This window comes from Papaver somniferum, chromosome 10 (assembly GCF_003573695.1).
Source record: "Papaver somniferum cultivar HN1 chromosome 10, ASM357369v1, whole genome shotgun sequence".
Lineage (NCBI taxonomy): Eukaryota > Viridiplantae > Streptophyta > Magnoliopsida > Ranunculales > Papaveraceae > Papaver > Papaver somniferum.
Genome location: NC_039367.1, coordinates 156,901,482 through 156,922,738, shown reverse-complemented (window position 1 = coordinate 156,922,738; position 21,257 = coordinate 156,901,482). Strand labels below are relative to the sequence as shown.

The window sequence follows — 21,257 nt, the reverse complement described above, 5'->3', positions numbered from 1 at the left end:
AACATGTGTTTTGAGCAAGTGATTAATATGAGAAGCTAAATCCCAACACTTGGACGACGGATGGAGCCCTATTTCACGCATGTGGTAATTTTAATAATTATTTTTATGTTTTTTGCACTTGTTTTTAATTAATTTATGGTTCAAATTAATTAGTTATCATTTTATTTGATGGGTCATGCTTGTTAATATTTTTTTTCTATATAATTTTATTAAACCTTTAAATTTAATCTTCACAAATCTTTGAGTTCGAATCCTATTTACTACAACAACGACTCTCAAAAACTTTAATCACATATTTGCGTGGAGAATGGAGGAAATGCCAGGCATTGATCCACGTGTTGCGTGCCATCGATTGAAATTAGACCCAGCAATCAAGCCAGTAAGACAACGGATAAGGAAGATAGCGACGACCTATCATGAGAAAATTGACAAGGAACTTCAAAAGATGATGAAGGGAGGCATCATAAAGCCGGCGAAATATCCAAATTGGGTTGCGAATATGGTAATTGTACCAAAGAAGAACAATGACATAAGAATTTGTATTGATTTCAGTGATCTAAATACCGCTTGTCCCAAGGATAGTTTCCCTTTACCAAATATCCCTCAGATGGTGGAAGCAGCGTCCGGGTACAAAAGGTTATCATCCATGGATGGATATTGTGGATACAATCAAATACCTTTGGCCGAAGAAGACCAGGAGCACACGACTTTCTTCGCTCCTAGAGGGATGTACTGCTACACAAGAATGCCATTTGGATTGAAAAATGCAGGGGTCACATACCAGCGAATGGTGGAAAAAGTATTCGCAAAATGGGTACACACAACGTTGGAAGTTTATGTAGACGACATGTTGGTCAAAACCAAAGACTCCGGAGATCATGTGGAATACCTGAAAGAGATCTTCGATCACATGAGGAGATACAAGATGAAAGTCAATCCATTGAAGTGCATTTTTGGGGTAGAATCAACGAAATTCTTAGGCCATATAGTTTCTCTAAAAGGTATAGAGATGGATACTACAAAGGTACAGACGATACTAGAAATGCCATCACCAGCTATCGTAAAAGATGTGGAAAAATTAAATGGGCAGCTCGCGGCACTGGGAAGGTTCATCTCGCGGTCAACTGATAAATGTAAACACTTCTTTGAAATTTTAGGAAGAGTGTGAGGAAGCTTTGAAGGGCATAAAATAACACCTAATTAAGTTATCAATCCTGCAAAAGCAGGAACCAGGAGAGGAGTTGTTACTCTGTCTCGCATCCACACCAAATGCTATTAGTGCAGTCCTACTCATGAACGACGGAGGAGTAGGAAAACCCATATTCTACGTGAGTAAAACCTTGAACTCCGCATAAATAAATTACCATAAGATCGAAAAATTGATATTGGCATTATTTTATGCATCCCAAAAATTACGGACTTATTTCCAAACCCACAAGATCAAAGTCCTCAGAAGGGTACCCATAGAGTCAATTTTGAAGCATTCCCAAAGGGTTGGGAGAATAGAGAGGTGGAACACTCACATCAACCATTTTGGGCTGAAGTATGAAGTACATACTTTGACGAAGTCGCTTATAATAACCATTTCGGGCTGAAGTATGGGAGTGTGGAAGACATGATGGAGATAGACGAAAGCCTACCGGACCCAAGGGATCTGTTAAAGCAAAGTCATCCCAGGAGATGGGAAATCTTCGTTTATGGGGAATCTAATAGCTGTGAAGGGGGTGTAGGAATAGTATTCACTTCGCCTGCAGGTGAGAGAATAGTATTTTGTTTTCGGATGGAATACAAAGCCACGAATAATAAAACCAAGTTTGAGGCAGTAATACAGGCTCTGAGAATTGCAATAGAAATGGAATTGGACGAAATGCGAATTACTAGTGACACACAACTAGTAGTTCGTCGGATTGAAGGAGTGTATAATGCAGTCGATCTAGTGATGAAGATATATCAGCAGCTCGTGCAAGACTATTCGACGAAAATACGAAGTATCATATGGAGAAACATAAATAGGGATAACAATCGACATGAAGATGCATTAACCTTCAAAGCTTCCATGATTGAGAATCCAAAAATCTGGCATATTGTGATTCAGTGGTTGATGCAACCATCAGTAAGCAGAGAAGAAAAAGAACTTCAGGTAATGATGGTAGAAGAAAGGAACACAATAATGAGCAAAGAAGACTGGAGAACACCAATCTACAAATACTTGACGAAAGGAGACTTGCCACGAGATAGACAAGAGGCAAAGAAAGTCAAAAGTAAATCCACGAATTATAAGGTGCGAGAAGGGATCCTTTATAGGCGATCATTTTTGGGCCCATTGATGAGGTGCTTATCGCAGGAGGAAGGGATTAAAATTATGAAGTCAATTCATTATGGAGACGCTGGAAACCACAGCGGAACTAGATTACTAGCTTACAAGACCCGAACACATGGTTACTTTTGGTCCTACATGCATAAAGATGCGAAAGACATTTCTATAAGGTGTGAGGCGTGTTAAAGGTTCGGCAAAAGAATACATGCACCAGCCACAAGCTTTAACTCAGTATTGAGCGTGTGGCCATTCTCCGTGTAGGGGATAGATATCGTGGGACCCTTTGTCACGGGGACTAAGCAAAGAAGGTACTTGATTGTAGCAACAGACTACTTCACGAAGTGGGTAGAGGCAAAGGCTGTGCAACATACAAAAGACGGGGATATATACGATTTTATCCTTGAGAACATCATTTGTAGATTTGGCATACCAGTCCTAATTGTTTCATACAATGGAAAGCAGTTCGAAGGGGAAAACGTGAAGATGTTGTTCAACGCCTTTAAGATTCAATCCGGGAAATCTACTCCATTATATCCCCAGAGTAATGGGCAGGCAGAGGATACAAATAAAACGGTGGCCTCCATGTTGAAAAAGAAGGGCATCATAAAGGATGGTGTGAGCAGATCACGAGCGTGTTATGGTCATATAGAACCACAAGGCGAGAAGTAACAGGAGTATCGCCATTCTGTTTAACATACATAGCAGAGGCAGTGCTACCAACAAAAGTCATCCTGCCCACAACGAGGAGAGAAGCATGGGAAAAGGGGTTAAACACGGACTTAATTCTTGCAAGATTGGACGATCTCGAGGAAAATAGAGAAATTGCGTTACAACATATGACGAACTACTACCAGAGGCTTTCGAGAGAATATAATAAAAGGGTAAAACCAGGAAGCTTCATCCCAGGAGAGCTGGTGCTACGAGAAATACCACCTTATCAGTGAGGACCAGGAGGAAAGATAGAACCCACTTGGGAGGGTCCATACATTATAAAGAGGGTTGTTGGGAACGGGGCATTTGAATTAGCAGACTGCGAAGGGAAGGATACCGACGAAGAAGTGAAGATAATTTACGGCGAAGTAGAACGACAAGATAGAAGGCTAGATCATCCTTGGAATCCTGTTTACATTAAGAAATATTATCCCTAAATGTAAGAAGCGAACAAAACTTATCAATAAAATATTTCTACAATTTTATATGAATGGATCTGTTTACACGAGAAGATAAGACCTCATAGTAGGAGGCAAATAATGACGACGAAATAAACAGTTTCTAGGGAAACTTAAAACCTTCGCCTAGGAATGCTGGGAACCCACGGCATGCACCCTAGTTCACATGAAAATGCAAGAGGAAAAGACCTAACGCATGTCGTGGACAATTCTCAGACAGAAAGCTAGGGGCAATGATAAGACCTATCCGCTGAGGGTCCCTTTTATGATGGCCTTCGGTAAGGGGTGCAGAAATATAACCAAGGCACCGACGTATTCGATGAAGCTGCGGGTGCCTGGGAAATCTGGAGCGTTACCGTCCATGTCCGTCTGGCAAGTCTTGGCTATGATGCACCCGATCCCAAAGAAACCTCACTTAGGGTGTGACCTCGTAACCCTGAGCCTCATCGGCGAAGGGGATAAGAAGTCAAGAAAACAACTGAATGTCGTAATAAACGGATGAGAGGAGACCAACATGCATGTTAGGGTTAACCTCCTTGAAGGGGCACTCAGGGGGAATATAAAGGGATGACACCCTCCAGATCAGGGAGTTGTGTGACCAAAAAAGACGACAATGTCATGGGGATACTACTCATGGGAATAGTTAGGCCTGTCATATTGTCACAAGAAAAAACTTGATCAGGATGTTAAGGCGAGATTGATGGATTGTTATTTGCAAGGGTAACGATTGCTTGAGACTTCGCCGAAGAAATACCCTTCATAATAGGGTGAGGCGCAATAAGACCTTAACTAGGAGGCGCATTAAGACCTCATAAATAAGAAAACAAAAGGTAAACAAAAAATAGACATACACACCGGAATGGTGTAGTTATGAAGAACGTAATCAGGGCAATCTCGTCTTGATCGGACAAAGCTCAATAAGATCAAGAGTCAAGTATATACTTTTTATATTTTTTTTTCTTTTTTAGTATTCTCCTCTCAAGACTACGAAGTGCTTAAGGAATAATTTAAAACCACGAGACAAGACATCAGAGAAAGGAGCACGAAGGAAAAGAGCAACGTCGAAGGCATATTTTTACAACCAGGGCACAAGTATATACTTGGCGTGAAAAGACTAAAGGAGGAAACATCAGTTCTAATTGACAAAATAGCAAGATCATAATATACATATAGGATTGAAGTTTATATACATAGGCAAAGAGTACAAGGGTAAAGGACTGTGTTCTCTAATCATCATCTCCATCAGCTTCATCATCTTCATCAGACTCTGTGCCTTCGTCGGAAGAAAGAATTGATTCGTGGATAGCAGGATCCGGTTCGGGTTCGTCATCTGAAAGCACCTCAAGCTCCAGGGGAACACGAAGAATATTCTCTGAGTCGCAGAATTCATTAAAGAGCCTGACCTTTTCATCTTGGGCGTTTCGGGGAAGCTTATTTGCAAGTAAAATTGCGTCCATCGCCATCTTGTCGAGATCCTCGTTTAAGCCGCGTACGTCTTCTCGGAGATAAGAGACTTGGTCCTTAAGCTTTTGTTCAGACCCTGAGATAAAGAAAGATGAGTAAGTAGGTTATCTGTAAATCTAAAGCAAATCTAAGACAAAACCAAATGGCTAAGAAAGGCAAACTTACGACGAAGAGCAGACGAGATGTTTTTCTCCTCAGCGAGTTGCAATTCTATCTGAGCAATACGAGCATTCTTGCGGCCAATAAGGTCCTGGCTTTCTTGAAGTTCCACGAGACGGGACATGTTGTGATTATGTCCCTAAGAAGGAGAATGAAAAAGAATTGAGCAAGGTAATGTTTTTAAGGTCTCAGAAAAATAAAATCAGCTGTCACACTTACCAAACACAGCAGGGCAGCATGTTGTTGAGTGGAGAGATTCAAAGAAGCATTTTGGATAAACCCTTGATCAGCATCTAGAAAGGAATCAGAGCTCAAGGAGGTCAGAGATTCAGCAGCCGCATATCTCAAGGAAGGGTTCAAACGGGTTGTCACGAAGAAATCCCGAAGAAATTTCATATCAGGAAGATATGTTGGGTCTTTAGAATCATCAACCTGAAGGCGAGAGGAGTTAGGAGGAGGACGGGTTAGTCCCGAATGACGAACTTGAGACAGCTCGTCTACATCCAATGTACGAGGGCGATGTTGAGGAGGCTCCCGAGCACGAGGAGAGGTTGAAGAGTCATCCTAAAACCCACAAAGTTAGTAGGTGAATGAAAGGGAGAAAGGCAAGACGCGAGATAGGGACGAACCTGAGCGGAGGAGGAGAAAACCTTTGAGTGGACACGCTTTCTTGTGTTTGCAGTCGGGGCCCACTACAACTTGAGATTCCCCCTCTGCGAAGTAAAAGATTAGAAGCTGGAATAAGAAATTGAGAAGATATGATACGCGAGATACTGACCTGAGCTGAAGGTGGCTGTGCCCGTGGGTTGTGTTGTGCCTAGTTTTTGACTAGTAAAGCACAGCACGGCACAGCACGTTTAAATCGCCACAGCACAGCACGACACATGGCACGTGAAGCACGGGACTTCGTGTGCCGGGCCGACACGTTTTACACCTCTATGTACTGGTTATTAGACAAGGCATCCAAAAATCACCACCTCTACAAATTTCAGAATGACGTGTCCACTTTCCGTGAGTATGCGGTTTTTAACTTGTCCAAAAACATGGTTCGTGGGCAATAAATTTTTTTTATTGAATTAAGATAAAGATACACTTTTGGCTATTATTTTTTCCCATTCGGCCAAATGAATAAAAATCGTTAACACAAAACATAACATACAGCTAAATCTAATTCTATAGATCGAACCACTGAGATTTTCAATCTCTTAGTTATTGCATGCCAAAAGATAGATTCGCGTCGATTGGCTCCTTCATTTAGTTTTTATAAACTCCATCCGAAATACTCCCTCCTTCATTTTTAATAGGCTGGTTTTGCTTTTAGAGAAATTTAAGGAAATTAAGAGAACTAATCATTAAAAGTGGTGTTCATGACACTTGTCAATAAAAAAAGTGAAGTGAAATGGTCTCCATGACACTTGTCAGCAAAATAAGTAAAGTGAAATGGTTCACATAACACTTGTCATCAAAAGAAGTTAAGAGAAAAATGGTCCCAGAAAATTAAAGTACCATCTGACTTTCCCAATTAGGAAACCAGTCTATTTTTTTGAAACATTTATTTATAGAAACCAGTCTATTAAAAAAGAACGGAACGAGTATATATGTCTGGAGTTTTTGATTTACTTTAAAATTCCTTTGAGGACGTCGAAGAGGACAAATAAAAGACTGTTTCGTAGGCGTGTGCCTTTTCTGCGTTCTGTCATTTTTCAACAAAGAGTTGTTTTCTTGTTGGGAGTTTGATGTTGAACACTTCCTTTCTTGTTTAATTATTATAGAGTTTGTTATCTTCGTGGGAGTCTTTTAAAAAGTTTTCAATCACACGACAAGGGGAATCAATTCTTAAGTTTTGTTACTCTTTTTATGAATGTCTCCCATCTTTTTCAGATCGGTTAAAAGGATGATGAGGGATATTTTCAGGTCATTTTTGAAAAAATGGTGGAGGCACGGGAAAGAAAGAAATGCCCTTTGGGCTAAGATCATTTTTGAAAATATGGTTGTAGTGATTTGGGTTGGAGAACTAAAGCCCCTACTGCCTCTCATGGTGTTGGAGTGTGGAAAAACATTTACAAAGTTGCTAATGATTTTTTCAAGAATGTGCAATTCAAAATTGGCAACGGTACCGAAATTCGTCTATGGGAGGATAAATGGTGTATGCAAGGGCCTTTAGAAGTTGCATTTCCAAAGATTTACGCTTTAGCTAATAGTAAAAACAGTTCACTGGCTTCTCTTTTTGTTCCCGACGAGTCTGGTTTCCATTGGGATCTTAATATTTCAAGAAGAAGGCTGTATGATGAAGAGATTGCTGAGTTAACTGCTGTTCCCGGTATCCTGGATGGTGTTATTTTCTTTCCTGAAGAGGAAGACGAAATGGTTTGGATGGGAGATAAAAGCGGGGTTTTTTCTGTTAAATCAGCTTATGCGAATAGCTTAAGCAGTGTTATAGCAGTGCCTTTTCCTCGCAAGAAAATTTGGTCGAAACATTGGCCACATAAAGTAGCTTTCTTCCTCTGGAAGCTAGTGCAAGAAAAGCTTCCCACTATCGATAATCTACTGACGAGGAACTGTGTTATTGCTGCTGTTGCAGGTAATCCTTCATCAAACTTGTGTGCTCTCTGCAACATTGTTCCTGAATCTGTAGTGCACCTGTTCTGGGAGTGTATCTTTTCGCAGCAGCTATGGAGATTCTTTTGCACGCAAGCCGACCTTCGGATGCCAACTTTCAGCAACTTGCTTGATCTTTTTAAAAATTGGATAACCTACGATGGCTCTTCAATGGGTAAGGTTGTTTGGAAATGCATTCCTGCAAGTATCTGTTGGAACATATGGATGGAGAGAAATGCTAGATGCTTTGACGGAAAAAAGAGACCAGTCGAGGCGATTATAACTGACGTGAAAATCAATTCTTTCCATTGGGCTGCTGTTGATCAGACTTCATCTCACTATTACCTGAATGATGTAATTGTTAACTGGAAAAATATGTTTTTTGACCCTCCTTAGTGGTCCTAGGTTTTTGGATTTTCTTTCCTTGTTTCCCTGTTTATTACCTGCTTGGTGGCTAGCCTTAGTGCTATTCTATAATTGCCTTTCTTCTTAATATAATTCTCTATTTACCGAGAAAAAAAAGGGATATATTCAGGTCAGAAATATATCAAGAACAACAAGCATAAGAAGCTCCTAGGAATGTATATGATTATGCGAATCTAAAACTAAGGAACAACTACTGATAGTTGAGATAATCTTACGAACTCCCGGGTCACTATATCTTCTAACTAATAGTCAAAGTCAAAGTACAAAAGGGATATGTTATTGTTACCATATGAATGTACTAACGATATGGATTAACAAAATTTAGGCCGATGAGGCCGGCCACATAAATGGTGTCGGTGGTGGTTAGTACTTGAAAACTTCACTCTCATCAACAACATGTCACATTTGATTGTGGTACATATTTCCTTTTACATAATGAATTTTTGTACATCTTTTCTAGTTACCCCATTATATAAAAAGAACAGTGATATTTAAAAGCAAACTCATGTAATATCCAAGTGATATATACTAGCCAAATACTAATTGTAACTTTTCTTTTATAAGGTTGCATATAAAAAGGATTCAAGGTTCAAAATCAGACAGAAAACATGTGGATTTTAGACTTTCCAATGAAGTTTGTTCCCTACTTCCCAGTTTGTCCCAAACCAACCATAATCCTAATTGTTCTGACATTAAATTTGTCTATTAATGAAGAATATATTCCCGTTTATTTTACATGACCTAGTGGAAGAACTGGGTGTTTACGAGTTTCAAACTTAAGTCGGAAGCTAATACTATTGTGGTTAGTTTTGTTTTGTAATTAGAACTTAAGAACTGTGAACGATTCAGCAGAGATTTCATTTATCCTTGGATAACCCAACAGACATTGTGCTTTCTGGACTCCATTACATCATACTGTTACTGTCTATTGTTTTGGATCGAAATACAAGCTCTTGGAAAGAAAAACAAAGAAAAAAGTATCATCTAAAAACTGTTTTAATTTAAAATCAATAACTTTTGTGCATCCTATTGCATTCGTGAATCATAAGTCCATGTAGTTACAAGACAATGACTCCTCCATTAACAACTACTTTCATATCATTCTCCTTTTTCTGTTGACAACTTATATAAAAGAGATAACTTCTCGTGTTAGTTGGGGAACATTTCATTACCAGAAAGAAAAACAAAATGGAATTAAACTGTAATACTTTGAGATGTTAGAGGAAACTATAAACACAAATTTACCAACCTATATTGGTGTAAAGTACTCAAGTTTTCATTGTGCACTGTTGTAAATGAATTTTAAAATCCATTGTTGGGAAGTGATTTTAGAGGTCGGGTATATTGGTCGAATTGTAGTTTCTGGATTTTAAAAAAATATCCAGGCTTTCAACTCTTGTTTTGAACTTATCAATTTCCGACAATTTGATCAAGATTTTTATATTGAACGTCACCAAGAAAAAATATATCTCTTAATGTAACCTCGAGGTCAGGATAGTTAGGTTCTTGGTGTGAGTTAAAATGATGTGTTCTTTTATTTGTAACAATGACTAGATGAAATTTTTGTTTTTTCAGAAAATAATCAATAAAGAAAAAAAGGCAATGGCAGAGACGGATCCAGGAAGTATAAATTTTCTTTTAAGGTCCGGGCCAGAAGATCACTCGGGCTTTAGCCCCCTTTAGTCCAGGGATAAGTCCGTCCCTGGGCAATGGCCAACCATTTGCTTATTGAGATTTTCCTTTTGTTTCCATCGTATTTAGTGTGTTTTTTCATTCTTTTCTTTCCGGAGTGTGAAGTTTCTAAGAGCAAGTATTATGGTGTCAAAAATTTTATGTAGCCTAGCTTAGCTAAGAGGAGAAGAAACACCATCTGATCAACCACTATGGCCTTTGGCTATATTCAGGATACTCATAGTTTTCGCATGAAGAGTGGTAGACGGATACCCAGTTTTCACAAAATTAAATTATGTGGTTGGATTTATAGTTTCCGCATGAAGAGTGTTAGACGGATACCGAGTTTTTACAAAGAAAATATGGTGTAGGATTTGATTTGATGTAAAATATGTCTCTTAAGATGCTAAAAGGCAAAGAAAACAAAATGATACGAGGCGGAAGTTTTCACGAGCTAAACCATGGTTCACCAGCACAATAAAGTTTAGTACTCCATCTTGGGTTAGCTCGTGGTTCAAAATGCAACAAATGTCTTTAGATTTGAACCAAAACACTTAATCATTATCAATTTCTTAAATTAATTAATAATATGAGTTCAGGTCATTTTTCTTTGTTATGGTTAAAAGCTGAATCAAGCTCTCTTCTTAGAGCTTCTGGCCCCACCAGAGAATATTTAGATCAATAAAATCCTTTGAAAAAATTTAGACCAATAGGAAATAATAGTTTCTGACCCCACCATAAATAATTTTTTAAATATAAAAAAAAAATTAAGTAAAAAAATCCTACAGGCTCCACCTGAAAATAATTTTTAAGTAAAAAAAAATCACTGGTAAAAGAAAAATAAATATTGAACAAAAACAATACTTTGCGGGTAATATTTTTTTATCATGTAATTTCTTTTTATCTTTCTATCCTTTTATTAATTTATTCTTTTAGAAAAAGACATATATCTTGAGTTTAAAAAAACATATGCACAGGTAAAAGGAAAAAATATCTTGAATAGCAGAAAAATACTTCACGGGTAAAAAAAAAAAACCTCGAGTGAAAAAAATACTTCACCGGCGAAAAAGAATCTATTTTTATTTTACGGGAAGCAAAATATTTAAAAAATCTAACCATGAACCATAAACCTATTTTTATTCACCAATACCTATTGTTCTGCAAATATCTGGGCCCGTGTAGAGCACGGGCGTCACACCTAGTTAATTTGGGAGACGTTACATTGAGGCGTGTTGAATTTCACAGTCTGTCCCGCATCTCATGTGTAGGTAGAATCCCTTAATCCGTGAACCGGCACGGAACTAATAACTAGTCTTTTGAATAATACGGGTCCCAACTCGGCGAGAGGTGGGATAATTTGAGTAATTCAATTCACAGTTGCTTTAGCACTTTTTTATTTAATTTTCATTTTAATTTTTTTTTCTTAAAAATTAATTAATCTTTATTATTAAGATAAAGAGTTTATGATTCGTACTGAGTTTTAGTTGGTAACCGAACAACAAGTTGGGCATCAACTCCTTTCTGAATAGCAACGCCCAATTTATGGAAAATACTAATACATCTGACATATTTTAAGCATATTTTTTTTTTCTTTTTTGGACTTTAAATTTTTTAATAATAACTTTTTTTTTAATTATTATAAACATTTTTTCTGTTTTTCCTTTTTTTTTGCATGAACCTCCTTATATTTTATTGATACAACAAAAAGATTTCAAATAATGGATTACCGTCGGCATCCATATCTACACACTGTCAAACCAAATAATAGATCCACCACCACCACACCCGTATTAGCCATAGATGCCTCAAACCAAAATGAGTGTCAAATACTCCCTCCGTCCCAAATTAATTGATCTAATTGGTTTTGAATTTTGTCCCACAAATAATTAAGTTATCTCACTAATCAAGGGATACTTCTAAAACTACTGTTTTAATTGATTATTGTTACTATAAGAAATATGTATAATTTGATACCCATGTTTATATTCGTTACATAAGTGTTTTAAAATATTTTTCAATGGTATAAAGTTTACGAAAAACCTTGGTATAGTTTAAGAGATAAATCATTTCTAAGTTTCACTAGTTATTATTCATAAGAGTATAATTGTAAAAAAAAAAAACACTTAAACATACTCCCCCTTTCTTCTTGCTGCCTTAATAATAATAATACTCCTATATAACATCTCCCAATTTCATTGATTGTATCTTCCCTTTATCATATCTTTAAATCCGACTCCTCCTTTTCCTTTACAAACTCAGTTCATGATCAAAATAAAAAACTTATGTGGTTAAGTGCGTTCACGAATCATGAGTTCATGGAGTCACAATGACCAATTCGTTATCATACTCATGTTTTTCCGTTAGTGACACATGTAAGTGACAACCCTCTCATCTTGGACCACATTCAGTATATCAATAACACAGATAACATAGATGAAAAAAACTAAGATGGAAATGTGGGAGGAAACTAATGACAAAATAACCCTCTCCGGAAAGCTTAATGTTGCTTAAGACTCTTGTTTTACTTATAAATGATGTTGTTATTCTCTATTTGGAGAGATATTACAACTTTTTTCCTTTCAAGAAAATAGCTTTAAGGAGCTCTTTCGTGTTATCAATTTAAAGGTTTTTCTTATGAAAGTAGATATCCGACAACAATGAATTATTCGAATGAATTAAGCTAAAGTATGTATTATGATTTTTTTTATCCAAAAGAGTAAAAGCCATTTTACACGGAAAAGGAAGAAACAACAACATGTAATTTTCATAGAGCTCTCTTAAAATGGAGAATTCCTGCCTCCTCTGTATTTTATGTGGAGCTCTCTTAGAAAATGAAGCTCACCTCTTTCATGGTTGTGAATTTGTTGCTCAGATTTGGAGTCATTAAAATGGGTTATGCTAGAGAAACTTGCAGCACTTGGCAGGAGGAGCTTCTGTGGTGTGTAGATCAATTTAAAAGTATCTCCACTGTTGCTATAATCAAGAGATTGTTATTCAATAGTTTTATTTACAATATATGGAGGGAGAGAAATGCTAGAATCTTTGCTTCTAAATATACTTATATGGAGCTGGCTAGCTATCTCATTGTGCAAGAGGTGTGGTTAAAACTTAGTTCCCATTGCCTAACGGAGGAGGATTCTGATGGTAATAGGCAATTTATGGACAGATGGAGAGTTCAATGTGAGTTTATTATTAAACAACCTATTTTCTTTCCCTGGCTTGCTCCTACAGGATATGATGTGATGATTAATTGTGGTGGAACTAAATCCATGAAGGAGCTGGTTTTATGGGGCTGTAATTAGAAACTCTCTTGGAGATCATTTAATTGCTGCTACTGGTGGTAGTCATCCTATTTCTGTCAGTGCACATAAAAAGTAGGGGCTCAATTAGGTTTGAAGTTAGCTATTGAGATTCAAGCTAAGAATATTTATATTTTTGTTGACTCTTTAGCTACTTGTCTGCTTTCGAAGGACTCTGAACCCAAACCTCCTTGAGATATCATTCAGATTTGGAGAAGAGTGAAGATGCTTCTTGGAAGATTTAATCTTGTGAATATTAGCCATTGTTATAGAGAAGGCAATATAGCTACTGGTCACCTGGAAAGGATGCATCCTAGCTCCAATTATGTGAAACTCTCTGCAAATGAGTTTTCTTTGGATGTTAAAGAAATCTTAGCAGCTAATAAAGCTAGGAAGGTGTTCATCAGACATTAGTTAGTTGTAATTTGTTTTTTTGTTTGTTTTGTTTGTTTTTTGATTTTGGTTGGGTCTCCTTAACCCCGCTTGCTTTATCAAAATCAATATATATATATATATAACTAGTTATTGTTAAACACATCCAAATCAATTGATTAATTCCGATTTTTATTTGAAACACATACCATGCAAAAAGATAAAGATTAAGATTTATTATCGATCATACCAGAAGTCCTGTTTTCTCACTCTTAGCTCAATGATGATAACACGACTTATTCTTGACAGTTCATTTTTCTTGAGAATGCACGATAAACAATGCACGTTTTTATATCCCAGTAATCTGGTACCCCACTAGAAGCCATGGCCAACCCTTATCCACTAAACCAATGTTGTTATATGTGGGCCCGCCGTAAAAAAATGTCAAATAAGATTATCAAACATTATATACCGCCTCATTTTGTAGATACTATCCTTTTTCCCATCTCTTCCGGATTCCAATCCGATTCTTTCTTTCTTTCCCAATATGATCCCTAACAAGAAATTTCCTTTTGGGTTGAAGGTGATTGCCAGAGACTTATACTCTATGCTCAAAATAAATCAAGTAACATTTTTCTGGAGAAACGAGATTATCACATCAGAAGCGATGAAATTTTATTTCTGAATTTCTTTTTGTGTATCATTTACAAGAATAGAAGATGCAATGAAGTAGCCTTAAAAGAAGCAAGAACAAGACAAATTCACAAACAACAATGGCTACAAATGCCAGATTTTATCATTTCTTTTCTGTTTTCAGATCTTCAGCTTTCAAATATTTTTATTGTTTCTAAATCTGCTAACGGGGAAAACAATGTGTTGGTAGAAGCCAATATCTCGAGTCAATTAAATGAGATAAGGGCAACCAACATTTTGGAGAATCCTTTGTAACCGTTTTCCTTTTCTTTTCTTTTCGAAAAAGAGGAAGACCCTCTGAGAATTTATATTATAGAATTATGAGACTCAGAAGTTTGAGAATCATTAACAGTTACAAGGTTGATACAGTTTGTAATGTAAAGACTATGAAGGATTGCATTTAGACTGCCTCCTTTCCATACTTTTTTAATTGCATCATGATTACAAAAACTTGATATGTTTGCTGCTTTCCTAATTTTAAACCTAGAAGTTAGAAAGAAAACATTTACATTGAAATTTATAAAAGTTTTTGTTGAAATCCCGAAATATGTGCAGTTTTGGTATCTATACTCCCTATCTTCAGTATATCTTCCAATCAGCAGCTATAGAGTTAGCTCTGAGTCACTTTAAAAAATAACATTGTGGATTGTGGCCGCTCCATTCTGTTGCCCACTAAAACGCTGCTTCAGCTCCTTTTCCTCTAATTGTTCTCTTGTAGTGCAAGAATTTCCCTTTCCAATCCACTTAATCTTTGGGGAAAAAAAGAGTCAACGGACCAGTCTCAAATTCATAGTACAAATGTGATTTGTACGTAATTACCATCTTTATGTACTTGATGAATCTGCTGATGTGAATTAACGAAATTTAGGCCGTTGAGGCAGGCCACATAAATGATGTTGGTGGTGGTTAGTACTTGAAAACTTCACTCTCATCACTACCTCCACCGAACATATCACATTTGATTGTAGTACGTTTTTCCTTTTTCATAATGAATTTTGTACCTTTTTTCTAGTTACCCCATTACATAAAAAGAACAGTGATATTTAAAGCAAAATCATATAATATCCAAGTGTTATGTACTAGTCAAATCTACGTAGACTGTAACTGTTTTTCTTTTTCTTTTGAAGCTTATAACTTTTCTTTTATGAGGTTGCATTTGCATATTTAAACTGATCCAATTTGTGTTCTTTTCGATATTTCTAGACAGAATACATGGGGATTTCAGACTTTATAATGAATCCCCTACCTCCCAATCTGACCCAAACCCAATCATAATCCTAATTGTTCAGACATTAAACTCGTGTCTTGATCATAAATTGGCTCCCAACTAATCTCTTTTACTTGACCTAGTGGAGGACTCGGATGCTCGAACTTAAGTTGGGAGCTTTTACTATTAATGTGTAATTAAATCTTAAGAATAGTTTAAGATTCAGCAGAAAATTTCAGCTATCTTTTGATAATGGTACTGTAGCGTCACCTGTGTATTGTTTTGGACCGGTATACAAATTTCCAAAAGAAAAGAGGGAGAAGAAAGTGTCATTTAGAACAGCATTTTAATTTGAAGCCTGCTTACCTTTTGTGTAGCCTGTTGCCTTCGTAAATCATAAGTCCATGTAGTTAGAACGACTATCATTAGTAACTAATTTCATATCATTCTCATTTTTCCGTTGACAACTTTTACTTAAACTTGTACTTATATAAAAGAGATAACCCCTCAATCAAGATATTGAATATTCAATATTAACATGAGAGAAAACAAAATGAATTCGAATTGAAATGCTTTGAGATGTTGGATGAAACTCTAAACATAAATTTACCAAACTAAAGTATTCAATGGTATTCCGTCTTTGATGTTTTGAATGAATTTCAAAATTTGTTGTTGGGAAGTGATTTGGCAGGTCGATTATACAGGTCATAACAATGTACTTTCTGGATTCTAAGTGGAGAAGTTTCAGGCTTAGCTCTTGTTATGAGTTTATCAATTTCCCGAATTTTGATTAGGATTGAACGTCAGAGACATCGTTAAGTTCTTGCCATGAGTGGAAGGTATATGTACAATATTTTAAATTTTTAACAATGACTTGTGAGGAAAAAAATTAAAAATTTTACCTAAATACCACCCACACTTTTCCTAAATACCACCCACTGTCTAAAACCACAACAATTATAAACTTAGTCTAAAGTGGGTGATAAGAACGTTCCTTCTTCTTCTAAACATCACGTAACACCTTCTTAATCAGCCACCATTAAAAAACCAATCCGAAAATATAAAACCTATGAACTTAATCAGCCACCGTTAAAAAGCCAATCTGAAAATATAAAACCTGTTGGAAAAAATTGGGTTTCACAAAGGATGAATGAATCAGAGAAGAAAGTGTTGCACTCCAAAACTTTCAAGGCTTGTATAAATTTCTTTTAGACAAATATTTCTACCCTCCCAATAACAATTGGCGATTACAACAGGTATGCGAAATATTGCCTTCAGGATACAATGAAAGCCCTGCAACGAAAACTGAATTCAAGGTTTGTACCCCTTGATTCAATCAAGAACACACAAAGAGATTTCTGATTTCTGATGATGCTTTTTGAAACAGAGAAAACAGATTGATTTTTCTTATATGTTTAAACGAAACTGGGAGAAGCTATTTATAAAGGGTTTTGCACCTGTTGGGAATAGGTTTTTATTCGCCAACAGGTTTCTATTCACGAAACGTCGGGTTCCTTCATCAACAGACATCAATGGTGTCTTTTGGATTCGAAATTTTCGAACAGGCTTTTATCGACCACAGCCTGGGGGGCGATGCCCCCCAGGACCCCCCTTTGGTAAGCGGTGTTGAAAATATTCCAACATTCTCCCCCTATTTTCAAAAACCATAAAACAAAGTTAAAACTTTTAAATCAGAGTGACTGCATCACCGAAGTGACTGCCTACGTACCCGAGTGGGATCAAGCCAACGTAGTTCAAGCACAATTGAGACTAAGCATCATCGTTGAAATCAACACATAAATGATAGGTATCTTTTGGATTTGAACCTTCACTTAGTGTAAGAAACTCAAAGCCTTATCGAGGTTCTATGGTGAAACCAGTCCTGAACCAAGTACCCCTTATGATAAAACCGGAGTCTCCACACATATTGATTTCATAAAATCATGTGTTCTGTAGCCAAGCACGTTAATGGCCATGTGCTTATATCCTTGTTCATGAGTCTTCTTTAGAGAACGGTCTTCTTCTCTTAGGAAACGGCCTTATTTCCATACTCATATAGGTAAGTCTCGAAGGTGTTTCTGCGATACACCTTTTACTAATCATAGACTCATTAAGGATTTACATCCATCCTATTTTCTTGCAGAAACCAGCACTAATAAGAAATGGGAAGTTTTTATATTGTGCTCCATAATCTACTTCCATAACTTGTTGGTACCACATTGAACCTTGTTTATCCTTTTCAAAACATAGGTTGGGTTTCTGCTATGGGAGATCAAACTTCCTTCACAGACCTTAGTCCCATTTCTTTCCTTTTTATTGAAACCACTGAACTTGGTAGACTTTTCGTAAATGGGTCTGCCAAATTTCTCTTTGATTCAATAAAGTTAACCGTAACTACTCCCATCTTGAGTAGTTGCCTAACCATGTAGTGTCTAAGACTTGCATGTCTAGACTTTCCATTATAAGTCTTATTAGAGACATTATAGATTGTAGCTTGATTATCACAATTAATCAAGACCGCCGGAGTTGGCTTCTTCCAAAAAGGAATTTCCATAAGTAGGTTTCTAAGCCAATCTGCCTCCTTACATGCATCAGTTAAAGCTATCAATTCTGACAACATTGTTGAATCAGAAATACAAGTCTGCTTCTTGGAACTCCAAGACACAGCAGCACCCCCTAATGTAAAAATCCATCCAGAAGTTGACTTGGAATTTGATTCTACATTGTTCCAGTTAGCATCGCTGTACCCCTCTAGTGCAGCGGGATAGCCTTGGTAATGCAAACCAAAATTTATTGTTCCTTTCAAGTAAGCCATAACTCTTGAAACTGCTTTCCAGTGTTCATATCCTGGATTACTTGAGAAACGACATAATATTCCCACGGCTTGGGCTATGTCCGGTCTTGTGCAATGCATAGCGTACATAAGACTCCCAATAACACTAGAATACTCAAGTTGAGCATGAGTACGGCCGGTGTTCTTCATTAACTTGATAGTATGGTCTAAAGGAGTAGGTGCTGGATTGTCATCAAAGTGACCATATTTCTTGAGAAATTTCTCAATATAATGAGATTGAGTTAAAACCAACTCATCTCCCTTTCTTAGGATCTTAATTCCCAAGATTACATCAGCCTCTCCTAAATCCTTCATATCAAAGTTAGAACTAAGAAACTTCTTTGTTTCTTCCACAACAGATATGTCAGACCCAAAGATTAACATATCATCAACATACAAACAGAGAATCACACAACCAGAACTATCATGCTTACTATAGATACATTTGTCCGCATCATTCACCACAAAACCATATGACAAAACTACTTTATCAAACTTCTCATGCCATTGCATAGGGGCTTGCTTCAAACCATAGAGAGATTTCACTAACTTGCAAACTTTCTTCTCTTGGCCTGGTGATATGAAACCTTCAGGTTGTTCCATATATATCTCTTCTTCTAAATCCCCATTTAGAAAAGCAGTTTTGACATCCATTTGATGCACAACCAACTTATGAATAGAAGCAAGTGCAATCAAGCAACGAATGGATGAGATGCGGGCAACAGGAGCATATGTATCAAAGTAATCAATACCATGTCTTTGTTTATAACCCTTGGCAACTAGCCTTGCCTTAAACTTATCAACTTCACCATCAGCTCTCAACTTTCTCTTGAATATCCATTTACTTCCTATTGCTTTAGCACCAGGAGGTAAATTTACTAATACCCAAGTCCCGTTAGTCAAAAGCGAATGCTTTTCATCATTGATGGCTTCTTTCCAGAAATTTGCATCTCTAGAACTCATGGCTTCAGCATAAGTTTTAGGGTCATCATCAGTATGCATAACATACTGGTTAACACTAAGAATTCTATTCTTATTTGCCTCTACAAGGTAATAAATAAAGTTTGGATCAGGCTTTTTCTCAATCCTTCCTCTCTTACTCCTTCTAGGTTCGATATCTTCAGTAGGCACTGAAATATCATTGTCATGAGTAGGAGAGGGATTTTCATCATTGTTATCAATCTCCATAGGTTCTAGATCAGGTAACAATGGATTCTCCATGGGTTGCATTTGAGAACTGTTCCTATTTAAGTTCTCAAAGAATTCCACATCTACAGATTCTATAATCTCAAAAGTGTCAAGGTTTATAAATCTGTAGGTGATACTATTAAGAGAGTATCCCACAAAAGCACATTTATAAGCCCTGTTTCCCAACTTTGGTCTTTTGGGATCAGGCTTTCGAACATATGCTAAACAACCCCAGACTTTAAGTCTTCTCAAGTTTGGTTTCCTCTTAAACCACAACTCATAAGGAGAAACACTCTTCTTTTTCAAAGGAATTCTATTCAAAATATAACATGCAGACAACATAGCTTCACCCCACAAAGAATTAGGCAAACCAGAACTTATAAGCATGCAATTAACCATATCAATCAAAGTTCTATTTTTCCTTTCAGCCATACCATTTTGTTGAGGTGTGTAAGGTGCAGTACGTTGATGAACTAAACCATGCTCTTGACAAAAGGAATTAAATTCAGTAGGAAAGTATTCACCACCACGATCAGAACGTAAAATCTTAATTTTGTGCTCTAATTGTGTCTCTACTTCTGCTTTATAAATCCTAAATTTATCAAAGACTTCATCCTTAGATTTCATTAAATATGTATAAGCATATCTAGTACTATCTTCTATAAAAGTGACATAATACTTATTTCCACCACGAGTGGCAGAACCATGCAAATCACCCACATCACTATGTACTAATTCAAGTAAGGAAGAATTTCGTACTACAGACTTATGGGAAATTCTAGTTATCTTTGCTTGCACACATATTTCACATTTAGAAGCATGATCAAAATTGCAATCAGAAATCAAGCCTAATCGATTCATGTTTCTAAGAGAACCATAATTCACATGCCCTAATCTACCATGCCATAAATTAACAGAGTCAACAATATAAGCAGAACCATTATTTATTAAATTAAGCTTAATCATCCCATTACAAGCATATCCTTGTCCAACAAACACACCATTTTTGGACAACACAAACTTATTAGACTCATAGGTCGTCTTGAATCCAGCCTTCATAACAAGGTCGCCGGAAACAAGGTTCTTCACGATGTCAGGGACATGTAAAACATTAGTAAGAGTCACAGTCTTTCCCGAAGTAAACGAGAGTTCAACAGTGCCTTTCCCAATAACTTTGCTGCGTTGACCGTTTGCGGAGACAACATCGTTTCCTTCTCCACTAACCGGTTCGTATGTCTTGTAAAGATTTCTATCCTTACAGATATGGATGGTTGCACCATTGTCGTACCACCATCCACCCCCAGTTTCAGCAACAGCATTGGCGGCTTGCACCACGATCACAAGTTTGTCATCGACCATATTTGCCTCCTTTTTCTGGTTCTGCTGTTGTTTCTTTTTGAGACGACAGTCACGAGCAAAATGGCCGGGTTTGTCACAGAAGTAGCAAGGGCCGACAGCGCCCTTCTTCTTACTCTTCTTGTTGGGATGCTTCTTAAACTGAGTATCATTCTTAGGTTTCAAGGAATTCGGTGTTTTAGATTCTTCTACGCTATTCACCTTAGAATGGTTTTCAGAATGTGGACTATCCTTAAGTTCTCGCTTACGAGAGTCCTCTTCTATGCGAAGATGACGTTGTAAGGCCTCTAAATCATAGTCAGTCTCAGCATGCTTAAGTTTCTTCTTATAACCATTCCAAGAAGGGGGGAGACGAGAAATAATAACCCCAACAACAAACGCAGAAACAAGATCAATTCCAGCATCCTTAAGATGATTAACTATGAGTAAAAGTTCACTGACCTGGGCAATGATTGACTTACTGTCAACCATCTTAAAATCCATGAAATTGCAAATCAGGAATTTC

General features: G+C 37.0%; 1 protein-coding gene across 1 annotated transcript; it reads left to right on the top strand.

Moving 5' to 3' along the window:
• Positions 1–1,618: 1,618 nt before the first annotated feature.
• On the top strand, positions 1,619–2,986 carry LOC113316658. The gene is made up of 2 exons (XM_026564810.1): positions 1,619–2,494; positions 2,579–2,986. Exons 1-2 carry the CDS (start codon positions 1,619–1,621, stop codon positions 2,984–2,986), a joined length of 1,284 nt encoding a protein of 427 aa, XP_026420595.1.
• Positions 2,987–21,257: the final 18,271 nt, after the last annotated feature.